Source organism: Equus przewalskii, chromosome X, assembly GCF_037783145.1.
Source record: "Equus przewalskii isolate Varuska chromosome X, EquPr2, whole genome shotgun sequence".
In the NCBI taxonomy this organism is placed as follows: Eukaryota; Metazoa; Chordata; class Mammalia; order Perissodactyla; family Equidae; genus Equus; species Equus przewalskii.
The window spans coordinates 4499869-4524235 of record NC_091863.1 but is presented as its reverse complement, the minus strand read 5'-3'; the positions used below and the strand labels follow the sequence as shown (position 1 = coordinate 4524235).

Sequence of the window (24367 nt, the reverse complement as noted above, 5' to 3'; positions counted from 1 at the left end):
TACAGAAGATATAATATCAGTGGTTATGGGTTTCAATGGGGAAACAGTACGTTTCATAGCCAGGAGATGACTGAACTGAGAATTCTAAGATAAATAGCGGCTCACAAATTTGGGGATAGGAGTAGGTGTGTGGAGAAGGGAGTATTCAAGGCATGGAGAGTAGCAGGAACATAGACCTGGAGGCTTGATCATCAAGGCAAACTAAAGGAACAGAGTGCCATCGAAAGTCCGTGACTCCATCCTAAAGATCGTGCAGAAGTTAAGCAACTTGCAAAGAAATCCATCTAGAGAGTCAATTTTGAATAACTGTAGGCTAAAAGAATTACTTTATTTTTTTAAAAAATTTATTGAAATAACGGGCTTCATTTTTTTATCCAGATACAATTCACATCGCATTATAGTCAGCATTCTAACATTGACAATTTGGTGGCTTTTAGTCTATTCACAAAGTGATGTGACCATCGCCACTATCTAATTTCAGAACATTTTCATCACTGCACAAAAAACCCCCTGTACCCATTAGAGGTCGCTCCCCATCCTCTCTCCTTTTAGCTCCTGTCTGTCTTAGTCTATAAGAAAAATACCATAGACTCGGTAGCTTAAACACTAAACATTTATTTTTCACAATTTTGGAGACCGGGAAGTCCAAGGTGAAAGTGCCAGCAGATCTGGTGTGTGGTGAGGATCCACTTCTTTGTGCACAGACTTCTCACTGTGTTGTCACACGGTGGAAAGGGAGAGAGCACTCTCTGGGGTCTCTTCTATAAGGGCACTAATCCCGTTCATGAGGTCTCCACCCTCACAACCTAATTACCTCCCAAAAGTCCTACCTCCTAATGCCATCCTATCGGGGGGTGGGTTAGAGTGTCAACATATGAATTTCGGGGGGATGCAAAAATGCAGTCCATTGCACCCTGGCAACCACTAATCAACTTTCTACGTCTGCTGATTTGCATATTCTCAAAATTTCTTATCAATGGAATCATAGTATCCATGGTTTTTTGTCTGCGGCTTTTTTCCCTTAGTGTAATGTTTTCAATATTCATTCACGATGTTGCCTGTATCAGCACTTTATTCCCTCTAGGAAAGGCTTTTTGCACCAGGCAAGCTCCAAGTCAGGCAAAAACAGACCAATAAGCCACCCCTTAGGAATGAGGATTGGCTAGAGGTCCAGCCCCGATCTGCTCTCTCTGCTGCCTGCTTGGGAAGCCACCGGCTGTTGTTTTTCAAGGCTACCACGGAGCTGGAGAAGGGCGGAGTGCGCTAGGCAAGTTAAAATACCACCAAGCACACTGTTCCTACTGAGATTCAACTGTTTTTCTAGAATGTATGTTCCCTGGGTTGCTGCAAGCCTTTGGTTAATTTCCAGAGTCCTGTAAAAGTTACTTCTAACAACTTATTCCACTTGTATCACTAATTTTATGGAAAAGAGAAATTTTGGAGGTCCTTACTCTGCCATTTCACCAATGTCAACGTCATTTCCTTTTGTGTTCACTGATAAAACTTTTAGTTTTATGACGTAGATTATAATACTGGCCACAGATTCTTCCCTCCCTTGTAGGCATGGCCTTTTGCAATATGACTTTGTAGCTATTTCTTTAAGGGGTGAGGTCTATTTATCAACCTCTTGCATCTGGTTTGGCCATGTGACTTGTTTGGGCCAGAGGGAAAGCAGCAAATAGACACTAGCAGAGACTTGCAACGTATCTGCACACTGGCCTTGCCTTCTTTTGGGACCTTGAAACCACTGGAATCACAGCCTTGGGGACAAGCCTGCACTAGCCTGCTGGAGAATGAGAGAACCACGTGGAGAGAGAGGCCCCAGCTATCCTTACCTTCACAGATGAGGCCATAACAAAGCAGTCACGCCAGCTGTTCATCCACCCATTACAGATGCTGGAGCGAGCCCAGTCAATATCCACTGAGCTGAGCCTAGACAGGAAAAGCCACCAACTTAGCCCAGCCAAAATGTCAACCCACAAAATCAGGAGCTAAATAAGTGGGTATTGTCTTAAGCCACCAAGTTTTGAGACAGTGTGACACACAGAGAACCCTGATATGGCTTATATCTTTATTAAATTCATCGTCTTCATTATTTACCTCTATGAAAATACATACACTCTGGAGAAAAATATTATCATAACAATTTATGCAATATATCTTGAAACATTAAAACTGTTCTGTTCCGTTCATGGATGACCATGCAAAATTTTACAATAATGTGACTACAATTGTGTCTGAAGATTGGCACAGTGTTGATAATTTTTGAAGCCTGGAGATAAGGTCATGGAGGGTTCAATATTACAGTCCTTCTACTTTTGTGTTTGTTTGAAATTTTCCTCAATACAATGTTTTTTTTTTTTAAATATGGTTAGCAATTGCAACTCACTCTTTCAATTTTTTCTTCCCATTTGGAAGAGCATAGAGGAGACTGAATTTTAAAATTTAAATTTTCATGCCTCTCTCAAGAAACACAATTACATTATTTTATTCTAAGCTTTCAACCCAAATTGCTGAGGCTCCAATAGGAAGATAGAAAGCATTTTCCTTTCAGCAGAAGTACAATGCAACCCCATGCAAATTATAAATAAATGATCTTTACTAATACCACATTTAACATAAAAATGCAAAATGCAGAGTCTGCTGTAAAAGTCCGTGTCATATTTTAGTGTTTGATGAAGATGTCCTGCTTTTGTAATACTTAAGTTACTGGCAGCTAAAATGGACCACAAAATAATCAGAGAACTGTGTTCCATGCTGGAAAGAACTCTCTATTTTTCTGCCAAGATCCAAGAAAATCCAGGGAAATATGAGTAACTCTCTACATTGGCAAATTCATATTTTATGGTTCAGGAAAATATTCACTGACCAAACATAAATGGTTTAGAGTGCTATTTCAGTTTGCACTTGTCCTTACAAACTGCAATTAAAACAGTAGGAAAGAGATATCAAAATGGGTCTTAATATGGTACCACCGAAAACATTTTCTAACTGGGTAATCCTCTCTTACTAGGATAATTCAAATGTATTATATAAAATAATTGCTTTAATCACAATGATGCCTTAAAATTCAGCTATCACGTCTTCGCCATCCTCTCTTCTCAGGCACTGGAATTTCTTATGTTACGGAAATTGAATTATTTTATGTTGAAATTACATCCTCAAAATTACTGACTTAGGGTAACATTAACTCACCAGGTCAAATCCTTTTTCCTCCCATAGTATGCCAATTTCTGTGGTCATATTGCAAAAAGGAGAAATTAGAAGGCCAGACAAGGAGGTTAGTCTAGATGTACCACAGAACAAAACAGGAGGACAAGGCTAGCTCCATGCTATTTGCTATTATTGAACGTTTCAAAAGGGATGGGTGATGCTGAGCATCTATGGCATTCACAGAGTACTCATTAACATAGCTGCTTGGGCTGCTGCAAAAACCAGTGTTGTCATTGCCATTAATTTCCAGAAAGGGCAGCATGCCATCTAGCTGTTAGGGACCCTGCTTGTGGCCAGATCTCATTGAAAGATAATCCAAAGAGCACTGTCATTTCCTAGAACAAATCTCTGTATTTTCAGAAGGGATTTCTTGTATTTCTAGAAAACTGTGCAGCAGAGATGCACAGAGACCATCTTTTGCAGAGAAATATGGGTTTTTAAAGCATGGTAAGTGATGAGCTGACACTGGATCACCGCACATTTTAGATGCACGAGACAGTGAGGGGTGAAGGTCTGAAATTCTGGCTCTTCTGTCCGCCCTGGAGCTAAATAGTTGTTTGGACAGAAGCATCTGTCAAGTGCTTTCCCGTGCATTATCTAGACCATTGGTGAGGGACAATGACTGGGTAATTGCCTGCCTGAGACCGATGGCAACTTGGTTCCCCCTCCTCTAGTTTATCATCTTTTAAGAGAACTGCATCATAAACAGAATGGGGAGGATTAAAGCTTGCTTCCACATCGCACACTTCTCTTCTTCATGCCTTCCTCCTCCTTCTCCCATTGTAACGCATAGCTCATTGTCTCACTTCTGCTTGACAGTTCTAATTGTCATCACCATTGAATTTAAACAACTACACAGGAGAGGAACTACTTATGGTCCCAGAAAATCTTTAACACTGCCTTGCCGTCATGGAAATTATACAATATGGCTTTAAATATTTCCCTAACACAAGTTGCCCTTTAAAACATTGTCATGGAAGATAATAGCACTATATAATTTTTTAGAACCCGAATTCACTAAACATTATTGGGGTGGGAATAAAAAAGGGCAAACAATTCAGATGATAAAAGGTCAAAAGATGGTTTACTTGCATTCAAAGTGCTAATAGCAGGATGCAAATAAACATCATTGTTCCTATTATATATTCTTTTTACTTTAAATAGAGTGTCAAAAATTCTTCACACACAATTAAACAGGATTCAACATTTTAAACATATTGAACATGGCATTAGAATGTAGGGTTTGTTGCTACTGTTAAAGCAGAGGGATCTGAACTGCAGAATGGTTGCTAAATTTTCACGTGACGTGAGATGTTACCCACTGAAGTGATATTTACCTCCATAATATGCATTCAGGAAACGTCAGCAGGTGTGTATAGTTCTGAAGACACAGTCAACCCAAACATTCATTTTTGTTTATTTCTTTGTCGTTGGGCTTTTTTTTTTTTTTTTACCCTGGCCTAAAGCCATCCTCATTTATCTTCTCCTCCAACTATCTAAAATATCGTTCTAAACCTGATTAAGCCTCAAAAATTCCAGGGTCCAAAATGTTCCAGGATTCCTTAGCACAAATTTTTTTAAGGGAGAAAAAATTTTGTGCCAAATTTAATAATTATTCCTTTGCAGAAATAGGGTGGTGACATGAGTTACTCAATATGAATGTGTAGCAGTGACGGCATCCAAATCTCAGTCGCTTAAGCAACAAAGGATTATTTCTCACTCCCCCTGTTTTCACCGTGAGTCACCTGGGGCGCTGCCTGCTGGCTTCTTCACCCTGAGAGCAGCCGGGGAACAGCTTCTCTCCGTGCTGACAAAGTGCTGGGGGATTTTTATACTGGCGACTTGATGCTCCAGCTCTGAAGTAATATGAGCGTGTCTCCTCACAGCTCACTAGAGCTCAGAAGTTCCATCCTACTACATGCCTGGACCATGGAGCAAGTGGGAAACCTTTAGCAGACATCTTGGTGATGGCTGCACAATAGTAAACAAAGACATAAACACAAAAACGTGTGCCTTTTCCTCTAAGTGCAACAAATCAACTCTCCATTAATTTGAACTCTATTGTAACGACCAGTACACTCTGAGTGCTTCTTCCACTCTGGAAGTCTCAAGCCGATATGCTAGCTCATGGATTCAACCCCTGTATTTAATTCACACAGTGTCCTTTTGTGCTCCTTGCTGGCAGATCAAGGTAATAAGTTCTAGCAATGACTCATGTGTCCATCTCCTCATACAATTCACAATCTAACCTATACTGCTACATGCGGCAGCACAGGTTGGGCACGGCACAAATTTAGGAAGCGTTCTTCCCACTGCAGGGTGTTAATGTCACCCCTGGAGTTGTGCAGCACACAGCATGTGCAGTCATATAAGGACATGTTGAAAATCTATCCATTTACCGTTTTGTTTTTTTAACCAAGAGATCACTAACAAATCTATGCATAAAGCAGCCTATTTACATCCTGTTTTCTGAACCTGTTTCCACATCTGTTAACAGGATGTGAATCATAACATCTACCTGACAGATGTGCGTGAAGATGAGATAGATGAAGCCACAGAACACTTGGAATCAGGCCTGCGCTGAATGAGTCTAACCAAATGCGGTCCCATACTCCGGCCTATCACGTGAGCGCCTGGCCCCGGGGACTGTTTTCCGCTTCCCCTTCAGTGCCATGGGATGTGCTGCAGAAGCTCATTTCATCTCTGCCCCTGATGTGATCACTGGGGACAGCCTCCTTGATACTAATGGATGGCCTGTCGGAGACCTCTTTCTCTTAGCAGTTGGCATTTCCCTTGCCTGGTAAAATGCCACGCCTGCCCCTTCCTGACTGATTGGAAACTCCGACTTCTCCCAGCCTTTTCGTACGGCACTTGTCGCCTTCACTGAGAGGCACTGGACGATGCTACTTTCAAACCTGGCTGCAGAACATCCCTCAGATTTTAAGACGGAGCTGACGCTTTGCATTAACTGAATCTTTTCAACCCTGCCTTTTAAAGAAAAGGACAAGCAGCAAGAAGCTCATGAATTAATTGGAAATATTAAACATGAGTTACATGGTATTATTTCAAAGCTTGCTGAAAAAAGTTGGCTTAAAAACATTACATCATCGGGTGCCCTTTCTTCCTTCGGGAAGAAAGGCCCCGGGCCATGGTTCCTCATTAAAGCTTTGTTTAATTTTCTCTTGCTAAAAAAAAAAAAAAAAAAAAAAAAAAAAAATTCATCTTTTGATCTTTTTCTAAGACTAAAACCTGATCAACAAAACTAAAATATTGTATTCGCTGGAGTCCTTTACATATGCCCAGGAAATATTTTTAAAAATATTTCAAAAGTGATAAAGTTTATAGGGAATTCAAAGAATATTTTATACAAATATATTCATTGGAATATTTTGCCATTAAAAATACCATCATCTCTCAACATACGTAATATTTTTTGAAATCTGCTATCCTCATATAATCAATGAAGCAAAATGTAACATTCCACTTTGAGAAAGAGCCCCAACATGTAAGTAATCACTAACTTGTTGGTTGTATATACCAACCCTGCCTCCTCACTCACTCGCACTGCAGTGGCAGAATCACTGTGTCTCCGTTCTGGGCTGCCATCAGTTGGTGGCAGTCACCACATATTTTTATCTTTAAGTTTATCTCATTCACACCTTCACATAGTTGACAGTCTTTAAAGAATTAATGCATATGCCACATTTCCTTTCTCCATTCATCCCCTGATGAACATTTAGGTGGTTTCCACATCCTTGGCTATGGCAAATAGTGCTGCAATGCACATGGGAGTCTAGATATCTCTTTGACATCCTGATTTCAATTCTTTTGGATAAATACCTGGAAGCGGGATTGCTGGATCATATGGTAGTTCTATTTGTTTTTTATATATATATTTTTTTGGTGAGGAAGATTGGCCTGAGCTAACACCTGTTGCCAATCTTCCTCTTCTTTCTTTTTTCTTTTTCTCCCTAAATCCACAGTACATAGTCGTATGTCCTAGTCGTAAGTCCTTCTAGTTCTTCTATATGGGATGCTGCCACAGCATGGCTTGGTGAGTGGTGCATAGGTCTGTGCCCAGGATCTGAATCGATGAACCCTGGGCCACCAAAGCAGAGCATGTGAACTTAACCACTCGGCCAGGGGGCCAGCCCCCTGGTGGTAGTTCTATTTTTAATTTATTGTTTTCCATAGCAGCTGCACCATTTTGCATTCCCACCAACAGTGTACAAGGGTTCCAACTTCTCCACATCCTTGTCAACACTTGTTGTCTTTTTTGATTTTTTTAAATAATAGCCATCCTTCAATATTAAAAATGAAGGAAACCCTGCAGTATGCAACAACGTGGATGACTCTTAGGGACATTATGGTAAGTGAAATAAGTCAGACATAAAAGGACAAATATTGCATGATCTCACTTATACGAGGTAACGAAAACAGTCAAACTCATAGAGGCAGAGAGCGTAATGATGGCTGGTTGCCGAGACTGAGGGGTGGGAGAAGTGGAGAGCTGCAATCAATGAGTATAACGTTGCAGTCATGCAAGACGAATAAATTCTAAAGACCCGCTGTAAAACATCGTGCCCACAGTTAAACAATTACAAATCTGTTAAGAGGGTAGATCTCATGTTAAGTGTTCTTATGACAATAAAGTGAAAATTAAAATAAAAAAAAGAATTAATGCATAGGCTTCTATCTAAAGCAGCATCAATAAATCAAAAAATCTTTCTGCAATCCAAAAAACTATCACAAAATGTCAGGTTTATATAATGTGGCCAACCTAGTGTTTTGGTCGAGGTGATTAACTCCAGCTGCTGTCACACGAAGAACCTCCAAGTCTCAGTGGCTTCTAACAAGTTTAGACCTTGTTCAGGCCAGTCACCTACTGATCTGGCAGTGCTCTGGAGCTGCCTCACATGGTGACTCAGGGATCCAGGCTCCCGCATCACCACTGTGACATCACCATTCCTCAGGACCTTCTGAGAGTCCTTACCTGGATGTTCTGCATTCAGTGGCCACAAAAGGGCTGTGCGGGAAACTTCCTGGCCAGCCTGAGTGTCTCCCATGGTCCCAGTATAACTATAAGGGGAGTGGAAAATGTCATCTTGCCCAGTACCCATCAAGACGCAACTACATTTGAGCCATGAGACGATTTCTGCTTAAAACGTAGTTACAAAGGGGACCTGCCCACTAGGGAATATGCCATATCTTTGTAAATAGGGCACTTTAGGTATTTAGTTTTACACCCTGTGTTAAATTTAGACAGGATAAAATTTGATAGGCAATTCAAAGGACATATTTACAAAGACATATTCATTGGACATTTGCCTTTAGGAAAATCACCACTAACCCTCAGCACAGGTCATACAGTTTGAAACCCGAGATCCTCATATAATCACCGAGGCCAATTTCCTCTCTCAGACCTCGTATGAAAGTGAGGATGTTTCCTGTTGGGGAAAGCATCCCCAGGCACTGTAGAGCTGGCTTCTCTGAAGACGTGAAGTACTTGCTGGGTGAGATAAACTCAGCCTCATCATGAAAAGTCACTTAGAGGATTTGGACTTCATGAGGAGAACCACGTTTAGGGCAACCATTGCAGGGTCTCCTATATGGAAGGTCCATTAAGTTCTTCTTAGAAAACTCACAAATTGCCACCTGATAATGTCTCCTTTGCATGACCACATGGGTAGTTTCCAAGCTGCTAGTATTCTAATTAGTAAAGTCGACATTTCTTTAATTGAAAAGGCTCCTGTAACTGATATTTGACACTGTTAAATATTGGTAAATGACAATCACTTTATTCAGAGCCCATTAAACAAAGAACTGGGATGAAGTGATGTTCGCTGGAGGCAGCTCTAGCAACGCAGAAGAGGTTCATGGTATCAGAAAACCAAGGATGGCCAGGGTGCTCAGTCCCACCCTCATGCTGTCCCAGACAGGTTGGAGGTGTCCTGGAGGAAGCTCCAATTTAAGAGAGACTTGGTCATTTACATCACAAGTCACATACTTTGAGGACTAAAGAGGAGGTAATGAGGCTTAGCTTTGTATTGCTTGAAAGCCAGGCAGCAGCTTCTACAAATCAACATCTTTTGTCCACGTGTATCTCTCCCTACTATTATCCATCGGCTGCCTGCCTCCCTAGGGACACCTTTTAACTTTTATCCAGATTTGCTGGACCAAGTGAGAGCCCAGCTGAGTCGTAATGCGATGGCACTGCTTCCTTCTCCTTCTTACCGCTTCCGCATTTATTCCATGTTCCCGTTTTCCTAAGGAATTTAGTCAAAGAGAGAAGGGAGAACAAGGTTTTTCACATCAAAATTCAGACTCTTTAAACTTCTCTGCTTCATATATTTGTACAGCAAAGCAGCTGCTTCACTTCACTTGGCACAGGGCCTATTAAGACTTCCACGGGCCCATGAAGGAAAACCTTACAAAGATATTAAGATAAAGACATATTACATAAAAACATAAAACATATTAAGACACACGAAAATTCTATTTTATGACTGTGCTGGTACAGACGCTTATATGATCTTCAACTGCAAATGTTCATTTCTTTTTCTTCTGATTTTAAAAGAAATTAAGCTACTTTTTGTGAGCCCTGAGAAGGCCAGAGGCACTGTGCATGATGGGCAATTTGACCCCGCCCTGCCCTCTAATCAGGGAGGTCTGGGGCTATTTTATTTCTCATCCATCTCTGCATTTCTTAGCCCCTCCCTGGAGCCTTGGGGACTCAAGAAATATTTCTTGGACTGAAACTTGTATTCCCATCGCTTAACATCACGCCCAAAACACAGTAAACCCTCCGCACACTTTGTGAATGGAGTCATGTGACAGCATGGCACCAGAGCACAGAATTTTTATTTGCCAAGGAAAATTTTATTTTAATTTCACATTAACATTAGAACAAGGCTCTAAGAAAACTTTACCAGATGCACTCACTTTACAGATAGCATTTATCAGACACGGGCCAAATACTTGTCCTGTTTCTCTACTCATCATTATACGTCCTTCAGCCAATCCGAAGTCTGTTTCCTTTCTTGAATCCTTAATTACCTTGGTAGGTATGCTGCGATTTTGCTTTTCACACAGCGTTACTGACCTTGTAAAATAATGCCTGTGTATACGTTACTAACCGCTTAGCTTGTAACAGCTATGAAATGCTAGGAATATAAAGATTTTTTTCAAGGAATTTGCTTAAAGCTTCAAGACCCACTAAGGCTTGGACATACAGCTCAAGAGGTCATACAGCTGGGATGCTTTGAAAGCAAGCAGTCATGCCTTACAGCTTTGTAAAGAAACTAGGTCCTTTAAGAAGGTTTCTTAGGTCTCTCCTGGACAAAAGAATTCAAATTTACTGTTGTACGTTCCAAGCAAGACTTTCAGATGATAAATGGTTTGAAATCTAAGATAATAATAGTTATTACTGTTTTTATCAATCTTTGAATACCCTAAAACATAATGGTGACCTTAGGCGTTCTGAAGCAAATACTTTAAAGTTGTTTTATCTCTGGAGGTGTATTTGTCCTTCATTTGTTGTTCACTTTGTACAGATTAAACAATGAATTCTATACATAAATACGTATTCATATAATCCATAAAAGCACTTCAAGTTATTCAGTGCTCCAACACACATTCCCACGTCAGCAAGTGTTTTCTGAAAGTCCATTTGCATTGAATCTGTTAAATTGTGAGTAAACATGATCATCTTAAAACATACGTTCCTCATAGTGGCTTCAAATAGTTTTTGCACAACAATATCAGCAATAATCCTAATACATTATTAACATGCTGGTACACTCTTTAACAAGAATATTTCCTAAAACAATAGGACACATTTGGGGCAATTTCTGGAATGAGAAATCCACACCAGAAGTAAGAATCCTGGCTGCTTTCCAACGTTCAACCATTCCTGGGGTGGGGGTGGGGATCACTTCTACTTTTTAAGAAAAAGAAAACAAAGATTAAAATCTGAACTAGCAGATCTTAAAGAGGAACTGGGGAAATGCTGGTGGATCTTGGAAATTCTTCAGGGAGAAACAGAGGAAATTAGAGTCCACTGTCAGACAGCCTATGATGCAGTGCACGTTCTCTCCACACGGCCACTCGGGGTCTAGGGGGCCCAGTTGTCTGCACTCTCATGGAATTGAATGAATGCTGGGCTGAGACGCGATGCTCAGACACATTCACAGACGAGATGAATGGGTAGGCAGGTGGATGGCAGCTCCTCTCGACGGATCACTAAAGGAATCTACATGATAGTGTTGGAGGACGGACACTGTCTGAAGGAGTGACAAGAGGCTTCTCCAAGCAGGTGAATTCTTTCCTCGGGAGGGCTGGTGGTTCAGACTTTGGCCCTCCCTCCAGTCATGCCACTCTCAGCCAATCTCCTCTGTGACCTGGCTGTGCCTTGTCCCTTAATTACTGAGGTGGGGGAACTGGAATTAAAACAAAACTGTGCATCTCATTGCAGATTGTAAGCATAGATATTTCTCAGCCACAGGATAAGACCACACAACACAAATACTTACATTAACTACTGTTCTCACACCACTAAATTCTGCAAGAAATAAAGATATCATCCTTCTGTGTGTGGATCATGGACTGCTTGAGAGTGGTTCTTCTCCCCCCAACAAGATACCACACTTTCCACGCCAACGATTCTGAATGACGTTGGAAGGGATCCCTTTCACTGTAGCAGCCCCAAAGCAGCCTTTTAGTTCAGAACTTCCAGTCATCAGAGAAACAGTAGAAACCAAGTATAATGCTACACATTATGGGCTGGAAATCTGCAGGTAAGATTTGTCTTGGGATTACTGGTCCTGAAGGATTTCACAAAAAGTCTGTTGCACAAACAAATCTATCTGTGAGCTTCTATTGTTTTTACCTAAATACTGATAAGCTTCTAGTTCCATATCATAAATATCTTAACCTTCTCGAGGAAAGAAATAAACTGTGTATATATAAATACAGATATCTTCAATAGTATTTAATACGTGTTCTAAATAATACCAATAGTAATAGCCTTCCAATAACTAAATTGGAACTTACCATCCTCTATTATTGGTAAAGAAGATGGTCCTTTCTTCATTATAAAGTTGCATATGTTAAAATTTACTAACACTTTTTAAATTTTATTCTTTTTTATTGGTGCACTGAGGGAATCATGTGGTCCACTGCCTCACATCAGATTGTGGAATAAATGATGCCTTATACTGCTGATCACAGGCATTTGCTGAGGGCTGAACAGCTTACCTTCTGCACCTTCCTACTATCCGTCTACCCTGGTGTTGGACGTACTCATTTGAACCCCCTCTAAAGCATTTACATGAATCCAAGAACTCTGGCCTCGGAAGGCCTAAGTCTAACATCTGTCTCTCTATACACTGCAAACCTTGATTTTTTCCCATGGGCTAACTGTGGGCTCTTGATTGAGCCTTCAGCTGATAGGATAGAGAAGCGACCCCGATCTAAGGTGCTGACAGAGCTAGCTTCACCCAGTGCCACTCCCAGTGTGCGTTTGTAACGAAGGAGCTGGAGCGGGCACCGAGCGTCTGTCTCATCCCCAGACGCACAATGGCTAATGGCTCACTGTTCTGTCTTGTTTTTCTTGGTCGCACTGGCAAGACAGGCCGGAGGAGGAACAACACATCTGAAGCCATGGCTTCCAGACAATGTTTCCCAGTGACAATTGATTGGGGACCTCTTGCAGGGTCTTGGTGTGGTGATCTGCAGCTTGCTGCATAGCTTCCAGGATTTCCTGGAACCGGGGCTCGGTCGTCATAGTTAATGGGTTTCTTTCTCTTGGATCTTTGGAAATATCAAAGAGTAAAGGCGGGTGATGGTGGGTGATGTAATCCCCGTGACAGAAACACACGTGTGTGGAAAAGCATCCATTGGCGCCCTCAGGGGTGAACTTGGGTGTGAAGAAAAAGGCTTTCCAGATGGACGTGCCTGCGGTTTACAAGGACAGGAGTTGGTGTCATGTGGAAAGTGTCATGATATTCAACACACTGAGAACATGCACAGAAATTATGCTGCCATGTACTTTAAGAAGGCAAAGACTGATCATTCAATTGTGGATGAAATGTATGTATTTCTCATGCTTAAGGCTCCAAAGAGTAAAAGTCATAGCTTGAAAAAAAACCCAAACAAAAACCATGCATTATTGTTTATCTGCCCAAGAATACAAGATCCAACTGATTAAGTGATAGCTGCCATGATGCAAATTTAGACTTATTATTACCATGGCATTTTCTTCTTATTCAGAATCTCTCTCTCTCTCTTCTCTCCCTCCTTCTTCCCTTTTCCCAATCCCTAATTTCTTAGGCCATGCTGTGCTGGTGAGAGAGGAAAAAGCCTATTCATTGTTTGAGCACAGAACTCAAACAGGACTGTCATTTTAGTCTAATAAACTTTACAGCTTGGGAATGTAGAACAGACACTCAATAAATATATATTGACTAACAGATTTTAAGCTCCTAGCTCTGCTACCTCTTGCACTCCAACTTCAACATTTTAAACTTGTAGGCTGTATTTCTGTTTAAAACAAAGCAGAAGGAAAAGGTAGGCTCAATGCTAATATGTATGTGAGAGATGATAAAACTACACATGTGCACACATGTGCACACACACACACCCCCACACAAATAGCCATCAGGAACAATCTTAAACAAGCTAGGACCTCAGTTCATACTTTACTTTCTTAGTTTTGAGAAATCCTAAATGTATCAAATCCAGAATTAAGTGAGTCTGGGAGTGAGGATGGGGTGGGACTGGAAATGCGTAACAGAGATCTTTTGGGGGTGAAGGAAATGTTCTCATATTAGATTGTGACTAGAGTTCCAGAACTCTATGCCTTTACTGAAAATTACTGAATTGGAACTTTATGGTCTGTATGTTATACCTTAATAAAGGTGTTAAAAATTCCAAATTAGGGGAATTCACTGACCCCAGAGTAGAACATAAACATAAACAAAACATAAACAGTTTTTAAAGTGTAAGTTCTGTGTTCCATTAAACCCCTAAATATTCAAATTTTTAGGAAAAAAATAGATTTTCAAACAAATGATTATGAAATAATTGATTTCCTGTTTATTCCACAATATTATGACTTTCTGAGATGCTAACTGCTAATCAAACATCCTCTGACTGAGGCCTAAAAACTGCTTCCTGGGTATGAAAAGGTGGCAGATAAAAACAGAGAATTCACGTGCATGAACCAACTGGAATTAGGTGCAGAACATCCTTTTTTGCATTATCCTTACAGCTTTTTAAAATAAAACTGTAGAGATTTTCCCACTAGGTAGCATCACACACATTTAATTTGCTTTGATAATTTGCGTGTATAATGGCAATGTGCCTTAGGTAATTATAGGTATTTAGTGACCAACTGGTTCAAATAGGAAATAATGGAATCAATGTAAAAAAACTGTCATGGGTATCTGTGCCGTCCCCAAAGAGCACCCGACCACAGACAAGCTTATTCAAGGGAATGTGAGCCTCTCTGTGTGTTTTTGGGAAGAACTGGAAAAGAGGGCAGGCAATGTGGACCTGTTCCAGATGACTCTACTAAAGGGCATCCATAAAGGGATGCCTCCATCTGAGGCTTAGTCGATGCTGGGAGAGGCAAGATACAACGTCTGTGTCAATGTACACATATTCAGCACATCTGCCTTTTAAAAATGAAGTCAGGCTGACACGCGGACATGTTAGGCTGCAGAAAGAATTCCTGGGCATGGTTACCGCCTGCCGCAGAGTTTAAACAGGAAGTAGGTTACCTTAAGATTCTTCATACCAACTCCTCTCATTCCCCTTTCCTCCCAGGGATGACAGATTTCCTTCAGAAGCCCTTTCTGTGACACTGCAGCCACTTAGAGCCCATCCTCAGTGAGGGTCAGCCGGGCCAAGGCTGTTACAGAGAGAGGCGTGTGGGAAGCCTCTTCTGCTCTTTCTCTGAATGCTGCAAATCTGGAGGGTGCTTCGAACTTGACATTCGAGTCAAGTCTCCGTGTGTTTAACACCCCAAGAGAGGGTAGGCTCCTGGAACAAATTCATTTGAAGGGCCTGTATCTCCCACTTGGCTTTTGAAAGCTGCGCATGTGGACTCTGTTACTGCCTTAGCTCAGTCCTGCCCAGATGTGAACTGGAAGGCTGACTGAGAGACCCGTCAGGAGACCTCAGGCATTCCTGCCCAGGAGGAGCAGTGGTGTAGCTCAGACACGTGGAGAATTAAGAATTAACTTTCCTGAAGATTTGTTTGGTATGCCATACAGGTGTTTGCCTTTTTATCTTCTAATTTGAATTTTTAAAACTTTTTATAAAAAGATAGATTGCTTATTCTCTGCAGTAGTTCTTTGAACCAGTTTGGACTGAATCAAACGAGAGAACTGGGACTACATTTTACTGCCCATAGGTTCACAAGATACGGTCCTTACTTCAGGACTCTGTTCTGTTATTCACCAGGAACCCAGGAATCGACATCTCCAAAGGTGTCATTTCAAAGGGAAAGAGTAAATCCCAGTCATGTGATAAAATAGGAGGCACTCATGTCAACTCATATTCCCAATAGACGACATTCAGTTTCGTCTTCCAAATTTTTTTGACAATGTAGTTCATCCTGGATTTCTCAATATACTAGAAAAATGTTGGGTTTTTAAAAAATATTTTTTCTCCACTGTTAAAATTCCAGTCTACTCTGAAAAACGATTGTTTCTTTCTCACCTCTGTAACAGATAAATATTTTGATCACAAAGGGATCTTAAACTCATTTATAACTGAGGTCCAATGATCTGGAGAAACAGTATTTAAATTTTATAACAAGAATGAGGGAAAATTAAATGGAACTTTTTTTTTTCTAGGAAGATTAGCCCTGAGCTAACATCCACTGCCAATCCTCCTCTTTTTGTTGAGGAAGACTGGCCCTGAGCTGACATCCATGCCCATCTTCCTCTACTTTCTATGTGGGATGCCTACCACAGCATGGCTTGCCAAGTGGTGCCACGTCCACACCCGGGATCCGAATCGGCAAACCCTGGGCTGCCAAAGTGGAACATGCGCACTTAACTGCTGTGCCACCGGGCCAGCCCCAAAATGGAACATTTTTTAAAAAGTATTCTAAGTAGTGATGAGAACAATAATTCTACTGAGGTTTAAAAAATTAAGAGAAATAATTGTCACAATTAATGGTCAAAGATGTCACTCTCATATCATAGTTAGACCATTGCTTTGTCATTGTAATACAAAATGCAGTGGAAATCGCTACCTATCTGGTGAAACATTTTTATGTAAAATCACCACTAAAAAAATATGATTCAATTCACGAAAGAAAGTTTATAGTCCTCTGACAGAAAGGCAAATAGAATCTAAGTGAGAAAAGCTTGACTCCTAAGCTGGACCTTGATTCAGCAACTTCCAGGTATAATCCTAAAAGAGCTATTTCATCAAAATGGACGTAAGCTATGAGATAAGCTGAATCCCATGGTTTTGGGGTTCCCTGGGACTCCCTGTGGACCCGAGGGGTGTATGACCCCAGAACAGGAACAGCTGTTGGGACTTTGATTACTCCAGGTTATAGGAACTCATCCCCAGGAAGCAGTTCTGGGGCTACTCGGCACAGAAGCCCCAAGAATGAGCACCCATGGTCCTCAAGAACAAAAACAGAGAGGATGTGTAGCCCACTTGGCAATGTTGCTGCTTCTCTGGAAAGAAAGGAGCTGAACTCCAAACCTGAAATTTAGTTATGTCCTAAAATTTAAAAAAATCAGTATCAGTATCCAGTACATGTCCCTCCTGACCTTTTCGAGTCGGAACACGCTCCACTCCTTAAAATCTAATAATGTCCTCCTGGAGGGGTCCTCACGGCTGCATTTGTCTTTATCCCAAGGACCCTGAGCACTTCTGGCCTCCGGTGATGAGACACGAATCTCGCACTGCATCCCGAACATTGGATTTGGCAGCAGTAGCAGCCCTCAACAGAGCTCCCAGAATCCAGGCCCCAGGACACTCTCCCTTCTAGGCCCCTCTGAATTTCCAAACTGCTGCCCTGCAGAAGTCTCAGCACCACCGTGTTAGAGAAAATAGAGCCGAATTGGGAAAACTCTTCTTGTGTGCAAGTATAAATGTTGCACCACAGCAGATGATCAGGAACGTCGCTCATCGCTACAGCGCATTTTGGGCCCCTGTTTCTAACCTATGGGGGCTGAAGAAAAGTGCTTCCCACCTAAAACTTTGATGCCACAAAAATAAGATGATTCCCTCTGTCCTGGAGACCATGGAGGCCCCAGATAATCCACCTGCTCCCACAAACTTCGCAGCTTCCCTGCAGTTAGGTGAGGTCCCGCGAGGAGCTCTTGCCAAATGAGAGCAGAATGCGACACATCTTTGCCAGGCCAAAGTACAGAAAAGCCATCTCTTTGGCTGGTGACACTGCAGTTGGGGGAGCCTCTGTGAGTGTGGTACCTGAGTGACTCAGAATGGCTGAGTCCCTGCCTCCTAGACACCCAGCTCCCCACCATTAATGAGACATCTGGCAAAGTCTGGAGACAAGTTTGGTGGTCACAGCTGGGGGCGGGGGCTTACTCCTGGCATCTAGAGTGTAGAAGTCAGGGATGCTGCTAAACATCCGACAATGCACAGGACAGCCCCCCAGCCCCCAACCACAAAGAATTACCTGGCCCCAAATGTCAACGATGCCCAGGTTGAGAAAATCTTGTATAATGCAGGAGTGAGAATAAACCTTTGCTGGGCTAAGCCCCTGAGATTTCAGGGCTAAAGTTATCACAGTATAACTTAGCATCTCCATACTCACATAATATCTGAGAGCTAAACTATAAATGAAACAAATTTTTACTTTTAATGGAATAGATCAGAAGCCGGACTGAGATATGCAGTCACCGTTAGTCTCAAAGACTTGGCAATAACCCGTGTGAATGAATTACCAGCTTTAAAGGAGAGAAAATGTGCCACAGAACAATGGACGTATAGATGAGGATGAGACACAAGAGAATGCGTTTGCTGTGCTCTTCCAAGCAAGATATGATGGACGGAGAGGGTGCAGGGGCTCAAGGCCTCCCTCGCTCCAAGGGGCAGCGATGTCTTTATGAAAGTTAGACATGATGTCTTTACTTAGCCTGATGATACTATGTGAGACTGGCTATGTGAGAGGGTAAGCAGAAAGAGAGAGAGAATGCACTGGCCAGAAGGCAGGGGCTTGGATCAACGTTTTTAAAGGGGCGTCCTTAAGGGATAAATGGAAGCGCCTTCTGCAGATACATTCAGAAGATGCTTAATTCTGCACAACAGATGCCAGTCCAACCTTTCAAAGCACATCTCACTTCATGTTAGTATTCATGGGGGTTTGTAGCAGTGACCAGTTCTGTGCGTAGACATTCTTTGTTCCGAGTTCAGAAGCATTTCGTGTTTTGGCAGCTTATTTGGGATGGTCTGCCTTACCTCTACCACCCTTTTCACTGGCATTCACATTTACCTCCAGGCTCTGACAGTTTAGGTTCAAATCCCAGCTCTGAGATTTCCTAGTGAGTGATGCTGGGCATGACTGTTAACCTGTCTGTGTCCCAGTCTCCTCTTCTGTTAAGTGAGGGTAATAACAGTACCTGCCTCGTGGCACTGCTTTGAGGATTAACAACTCGTTCCTGAATGTAAAGCTCTCAGAACAGTGCCGGGTGCATAGTAAAGACACCTATGAGTTAGCTGTGAATATAAAGCTGCAGTCAAGCTCAGTGAAAAACACATTGGTTTCCGTCTGCTCTTAAATCTGTTACCACTGTAATGCACATCTAAAGACATCTTTTTTCCACTAAAGATTCTTAAAGAACATGGACAACTAAATGTAAATGGCTTTAACACACTGGCTCTTAACATATCACTCAAATTTAGACTTCCCTTGATAAATGTTGTTCAACTGCTAGTCTTGGCAAGATTTATTTTGGATGCTTGGAGGATTCCATGTATATATCATACACGCCATACACAGACATTTTAGGTTTTCAGTCTTGGCAGTGTTTCCTATCGCCATCTTGGAGTTCTTCAAGAACAATTTCAAATACTGTTCTGCTTTCCCAGTGTGAGAGACCCACATCCAAGGGACCCTAGGCTTGCCCCCTCGGTAATGCTGATGTCATCTACTGAACTGACCTCTGAAAATCCATCCTGTGGTTCGTAAGCCCATGGTGACCCTTCCACGATACACCTCAAACATCATTCCGTATCTTGCCCCATCCTCAGCCAGCCACCCGATACCAGTGCCCCAGTTCTTTTCTTAGACCCAAAGATCTTACAGTGTGGCCCCAAATGGAGGTACTCCAGGGCACCAGGGTCTTACAACTCAGTACACACACAGAGCACTGTAGGCCCAAGTCCTCTTCTTACTCCTGAGGCTCATTCCCACCTGTTCTCCATAGTCCAGGCCTCACATGATTCAGCACTGGGATAACGGATTACAGATCAAGTTCTGCCTGCTTCCTGTGGTTGGCTGCATTGGAACGCAAGATACAAAGAGTGAGAAGGAAGAGGAAACAGCCAAGTGCTGTGGCTAAGAGCAGCTGCTTCAGGATTTAGAGCAATCTTAGCTCCACCAATTGATGCCTGAGTGTCCGAAAACACAACACCTTTGAATAAGCCTCAGTTTTGCATGTTGGGGGACAGAAATGTATAATCTGGTATAAAGTGGGTATACAATGCACACTAAACTCCTGTTCCCTTCTTTGCCTCTGTATATTGACATCCCACCCATCCTTCAAGGTCTGTAACAATTCCTCCTCCATGAGTCTGTCCGGATCCCCAGCTGGAAGTTATCAGTGTTTCTTTGTTCCTCTCGCCAATATTCATCACACATTCAGCCCTTAAGGTCTATTACTCTCTGTGGACTCCATTTCTCTTGCTAGGTTATTCGCTCTCTGAATGCAACAACTGTATCTCTCACGTCTATTAAATGCACAGCACCTAGTGTCTGACATAGAATAGATTGTCAACAAAAATTTGTTGGGTAAATTAATAAATGAAAGAGATGATTAGATGAGCAGGAAGGGACTGAAAGAGAGGGAAGAAGCCAGCTGTCATCATGAAAGCCAGTGTGTGCACACAGGAAGCCTGGTGTGTTCTGTTGACTCTCCTTGGGAACCATCCAGAGCACCCTGCCCAAATTCATTCAGTGCCCAACCCAGCCTTGAGCATGGCAGAGATCCAGCCTGCTTGCAGACATCTGGGAATGGCCGAAAAATAAGCGAGGAAGTCAGAGACTTTGGAATTACATTTATCTTGGTGTCTCTTGGCATTGAAAAATGGGCAGTCGTAAGGAATTAGTGTGGCAAGCACAAGTCACCACACCTTCAGAAAAGAATGTCCATGGAGGGGCATAAAGGATGGACATGATGGCAGCCATGGACATGACTGCAGGTGTGGATCAGGGATGGAGCCAGTTGAGGGAAGACCACAGCTGATGTCCCCAAGGAAGGCTATAAAGACATGCATTGCTTAGCAATGGGCGTATGTTCTGAAAAATATGTCATTAGGCGATTTTGTCATTGTGTGAACGTCATAGAGTGTGCTTACGCAAACCTAGATGATATAGCCTACTACACACCTAGGCTATATGGTAGTAATCTTATGGGACCACCGTCGTCTATGCGGTCTGTTGTTAACCAGAAAGTCGTTATGCTGTGCATGACTGTACTTAGGGAATTTGATGACATGGATGAATCCCAGAAATAGCCCATGGAGGCGTGGAGATGCCCACATAGATAGCTAGAGGGAAGAATGGTTTTTGTGATTGTGAGTAAAAGAACCTATGATCTTAAGTGAAGAAGTCTCCATTAATGGAGGGGTAGACTCTGAAAGCAGACAGTATCGGGTGCAAATCCAACTCTGCCATCACCTCTGTTACTGTATCCCAATTATGTGACTTCCTACACATCTGCTTCCTGATTTACAAATGAGAGAAATAACTTGGGAGAGACCGCTAGCTATTCTCCTAGCCTTTCACAGCCATCAAGTGTTAGCGGGGCACACAGACACACATAATGAAGACTCCACTTTCCAGTCTCCCTTGAAGCTGGGTGTGCACAGGTGACCAACTTCCAGCCTATGGGATTTAACTGGTAGAGTCTGGACATCTTCCTTAGGAGATAACTGACATGCGCCCTTTTCCTCTCATCTTTTCCATCCATTCATCCATCATACTCTCCCTAGGTGGAAACTATCATCATTCAGGATGAAGAGGAAGCTGCTGCATCCTCCAGGTGGTGAAGGGGAACTTGGAGTCTGCATCCCTGAGACTTGCAGACCATCCACGTCTAGACTTTGCTCATGAGATGGAGATATAAACATCCCACTGATGTAAGCTACTGTTACTTTTTGTTTTATGTTATTCACAGCCAAATTTGATGCTGATATAATCAAAATCTCTTTTAATTATGAGGATTGAAAGAGATATCAAATGTAAAGTGCTTAGCAGATTGTCTGATGAACAGCAGATATGGAACAAATGGAAGGGTTTATTGTTATAAAGTATGTCTTCAAAAGATATACAATGGTTGCATAAAAAAGATGACAAATTTCTATAATAAGAGATCAACACGGGGAAAGTATACAACCACCTCTGAAGCATTTCTGTATAGAAGATACAAAGGTGAAGAAGACACAAATAATTATTAAATACAACATGCCTTGGTTGGAACTAAAACGTCCCTGTAGAAAATATCAGGTCTGATAGCAGATGGCAGTAAGTGAGGCGGGGGTTAGAGACCTAAGCAGACCTATTGGGAGCAGTGAAATATGCCCCTTGTCGAAATCAAAGAAAAGAGATCTGCAAAATATTGTAGAAAATCAATGAAATGGTAGAACCAAGTGTGTGGGGGTAACAAGGGCAGAAGTGGCGACCTATGGCAAGATCAGAACAAACTAGGTGCTGAGCTAAGAATGAAGAAAAGTGTTTGAGCATTCAGAAACACTTTTTTCTTTTGGTATTCAAAGAAGAAAATTTAGTTTTGATTTATTTTGTCTCTATAAGGAAGTAAGGTTGCGTTGTAGCAAATAAATGGAAGTCATGGCTGGCACTTTTTTCATCCATGATATTAATGTAGTCTTAGGTCAGACACGAAAACTTGAGCAGTAAAGTAGATGTCTATTTCAAAAATTGTCTAATACTGTGTCTAAGGTAATATGAAGTACCCTATGAAAATGTATGTTTAATAGACCAAGGTGGAGGAAACAAAATCCACTTATGAGAGTTTTTTTCCATTAAAGAAAACGAATGTTTGGGAAGTTAAGCCCGTTACTGAAGAGTCTGAGTGATAATGTGATTAAATAAATTAAATAAAAACTTAGTGATTTCAGGAAAGCTTTCTCCATCCCCCTATGTCACTCCTTCTCCTAGGCTGCCAAAGCAGATTCCCTGCACGCTGGGACACTATTACCATGTGTTGCTACAATTACAGGTACACATGTTGTCCCGCACTCCTGGGCTGAGAAGAATTCCTGGGTGAACGCCTGAAAGGCCAAAAGCTCGTGGGATGCAGCACTTGGTTGAGGTATTCAAAAAGGAAAAAAAAATCCTATGACTTAAAATGTACCCTTGAAATATACGCTTGTTTTTAATTGCGACAAAAGTTATGGTGGGGTGAGAGGATGTCTTTCTGAAGGTAAGCTGAACTATGGGAAAGTTCTTAGCAGCTTTCATTTGAAAATGCTGCAGCTCACGTTAGTTCAGCTTCAGCCCTTGATATTTTATTTCCAAACTTTCAGATCCTACTTCCAATAATCAGACAAGAAAGGGCATCCAACAAATTCCCACTGAAATTATTAATGAAGATGAAAGCCAAGCACAGCTGTTCTTACACTGATTAACTCATAAGACGTACGTAGCTGTAATTAGAACCTTCTCTCTTGTCTTAGGTGTATTTTAGAGGCAAAATTAAATTTTTTATTGTATGAAAGTTTTAAATAGCGAACAAAGGAAGCATTTTTCTTTACTTGCCATGGGAATGCTGTTTTGATTTTAAATCTTACTTATCTCTATTTTGGAAAGAAATTACCTTTTAAAAAGTTGGATTATGAACACATTTCTTTAGAATGAATTCTATTATCTTACTGTTTCTTCTTGTGACTTTTTAAACGATTCTCATTTTTAAATCACAGGAAAAAAAGTTTCCAACAAACTTGACTTGAAAACGTAGCAGGACTTATGAGGCCTGTGGGTTCAGCACGAGGATGGTCACATTTTTCTCTAGGGGGAAGAATAATGTCAGTGACCTGTTCCTCACCCCATTTTCAAAACTTCCTGAAGATCCCATTTCCTCACAGAAGCATGAAATTTCAAATAAAAGAGACATTTTTTCTAGATGATGTCAAGATTTCATATGTGTTGGCAGAAAATACTTTAAACTATTAATTATGTACTATATTCCATTGTTTCCAGACCATGCCCACAGCTACCCCATGGATTTCTGTATGACCAGCTTTGGTTTGCGGGCTCTCACACTAATGTGAGCATTTATTTTTTTTTTATTTTTAATTTTTTATAAGTAACAGCATTCTATTAGGGCCAGAAGGTTTTGTTGGGTTTTTTTTGCTAAAGATTTTATTTTTTTCCTTTTTCTCCCCAATGCCCCCCGGTACATAGTTGTATATTCTTTGTTGTGGGTCCTTCTAGTTGTGGTATGTGGGACGCTGCCTCAGCGTGGTCTGATGAGCAGTGCCATGTCTGCGCCCAGGATTCGAACCAACGAAACACTGGGCCGCCTGCAGCGGAGCGCGCGAACTTAACCACTCGGCCACGGGGCCAGCCCCGTGAGCATTTATTTTATAGATTATATTCATCAGCTCAAAAATCTGAAAGAGAATCCTAGAGCCAAGTACCTACGCCTTCTAAGACAAAGTTTATCCATAAAATCAAGTTGTTATTGCACTGAATTTTTAATAACATTGATTCATATGTCAAAACTTAAAGCCAAACTTTTTAATACATTGAACACTAAATTTTAACTCAAAATTCCCATTTTAATGCAAGAAGTTATCCATGCTACAATAATGCTTTTGTGAGTTCTTTTAAAATGTAATGGGAATAATGATATCAGATCATAATTAAATTATGCCATTCAACTTGCTGAGACAAATAAATTATAGAATTATTATATTA

At 41.5% G+C, this 24367-nt stretch overlaps 1 protein-coding gene across 6 annotated transcripts in view; it reads right to left on the bottom strand.

Moving 5' to 3' along the window:
* Positions 1 to 599: 599 nt before the first annotated feature.
* The window catches only part of STS (steroid sulfatase), a 183628-nt gene continuing 159860 nt past the window's right edge, over positions 600 to 24367 (bottom strand). For 2 of the 6 annotated variants that reach the window (XM_070605438.1, XM_070605439.1), the window contains exons 11-12: positions 1836 to 1932; positions 600 to 712 (exon numbers count right to left, since the gene is read on the bottom strand). In XM_070605438.1, the coding sequence (XP_070461539.1) occupies positions 1877 to 1932 (56 nt within the window). In that variant the 3' untranslated portion in view covers positions 600 to 712; positions 1836 to 1876. Of the gene's footprint in view, positions 713 to 1835; positions 1933 to 8989; positions 9480 to 10070; positions 13168 to 24367 lie in introns of those variants that run through there. The other 4 variants (XM_070605436.1, XM_070605437.1, XM_070605434.1 and 1 more) reach the window with 2 other exon arrangements.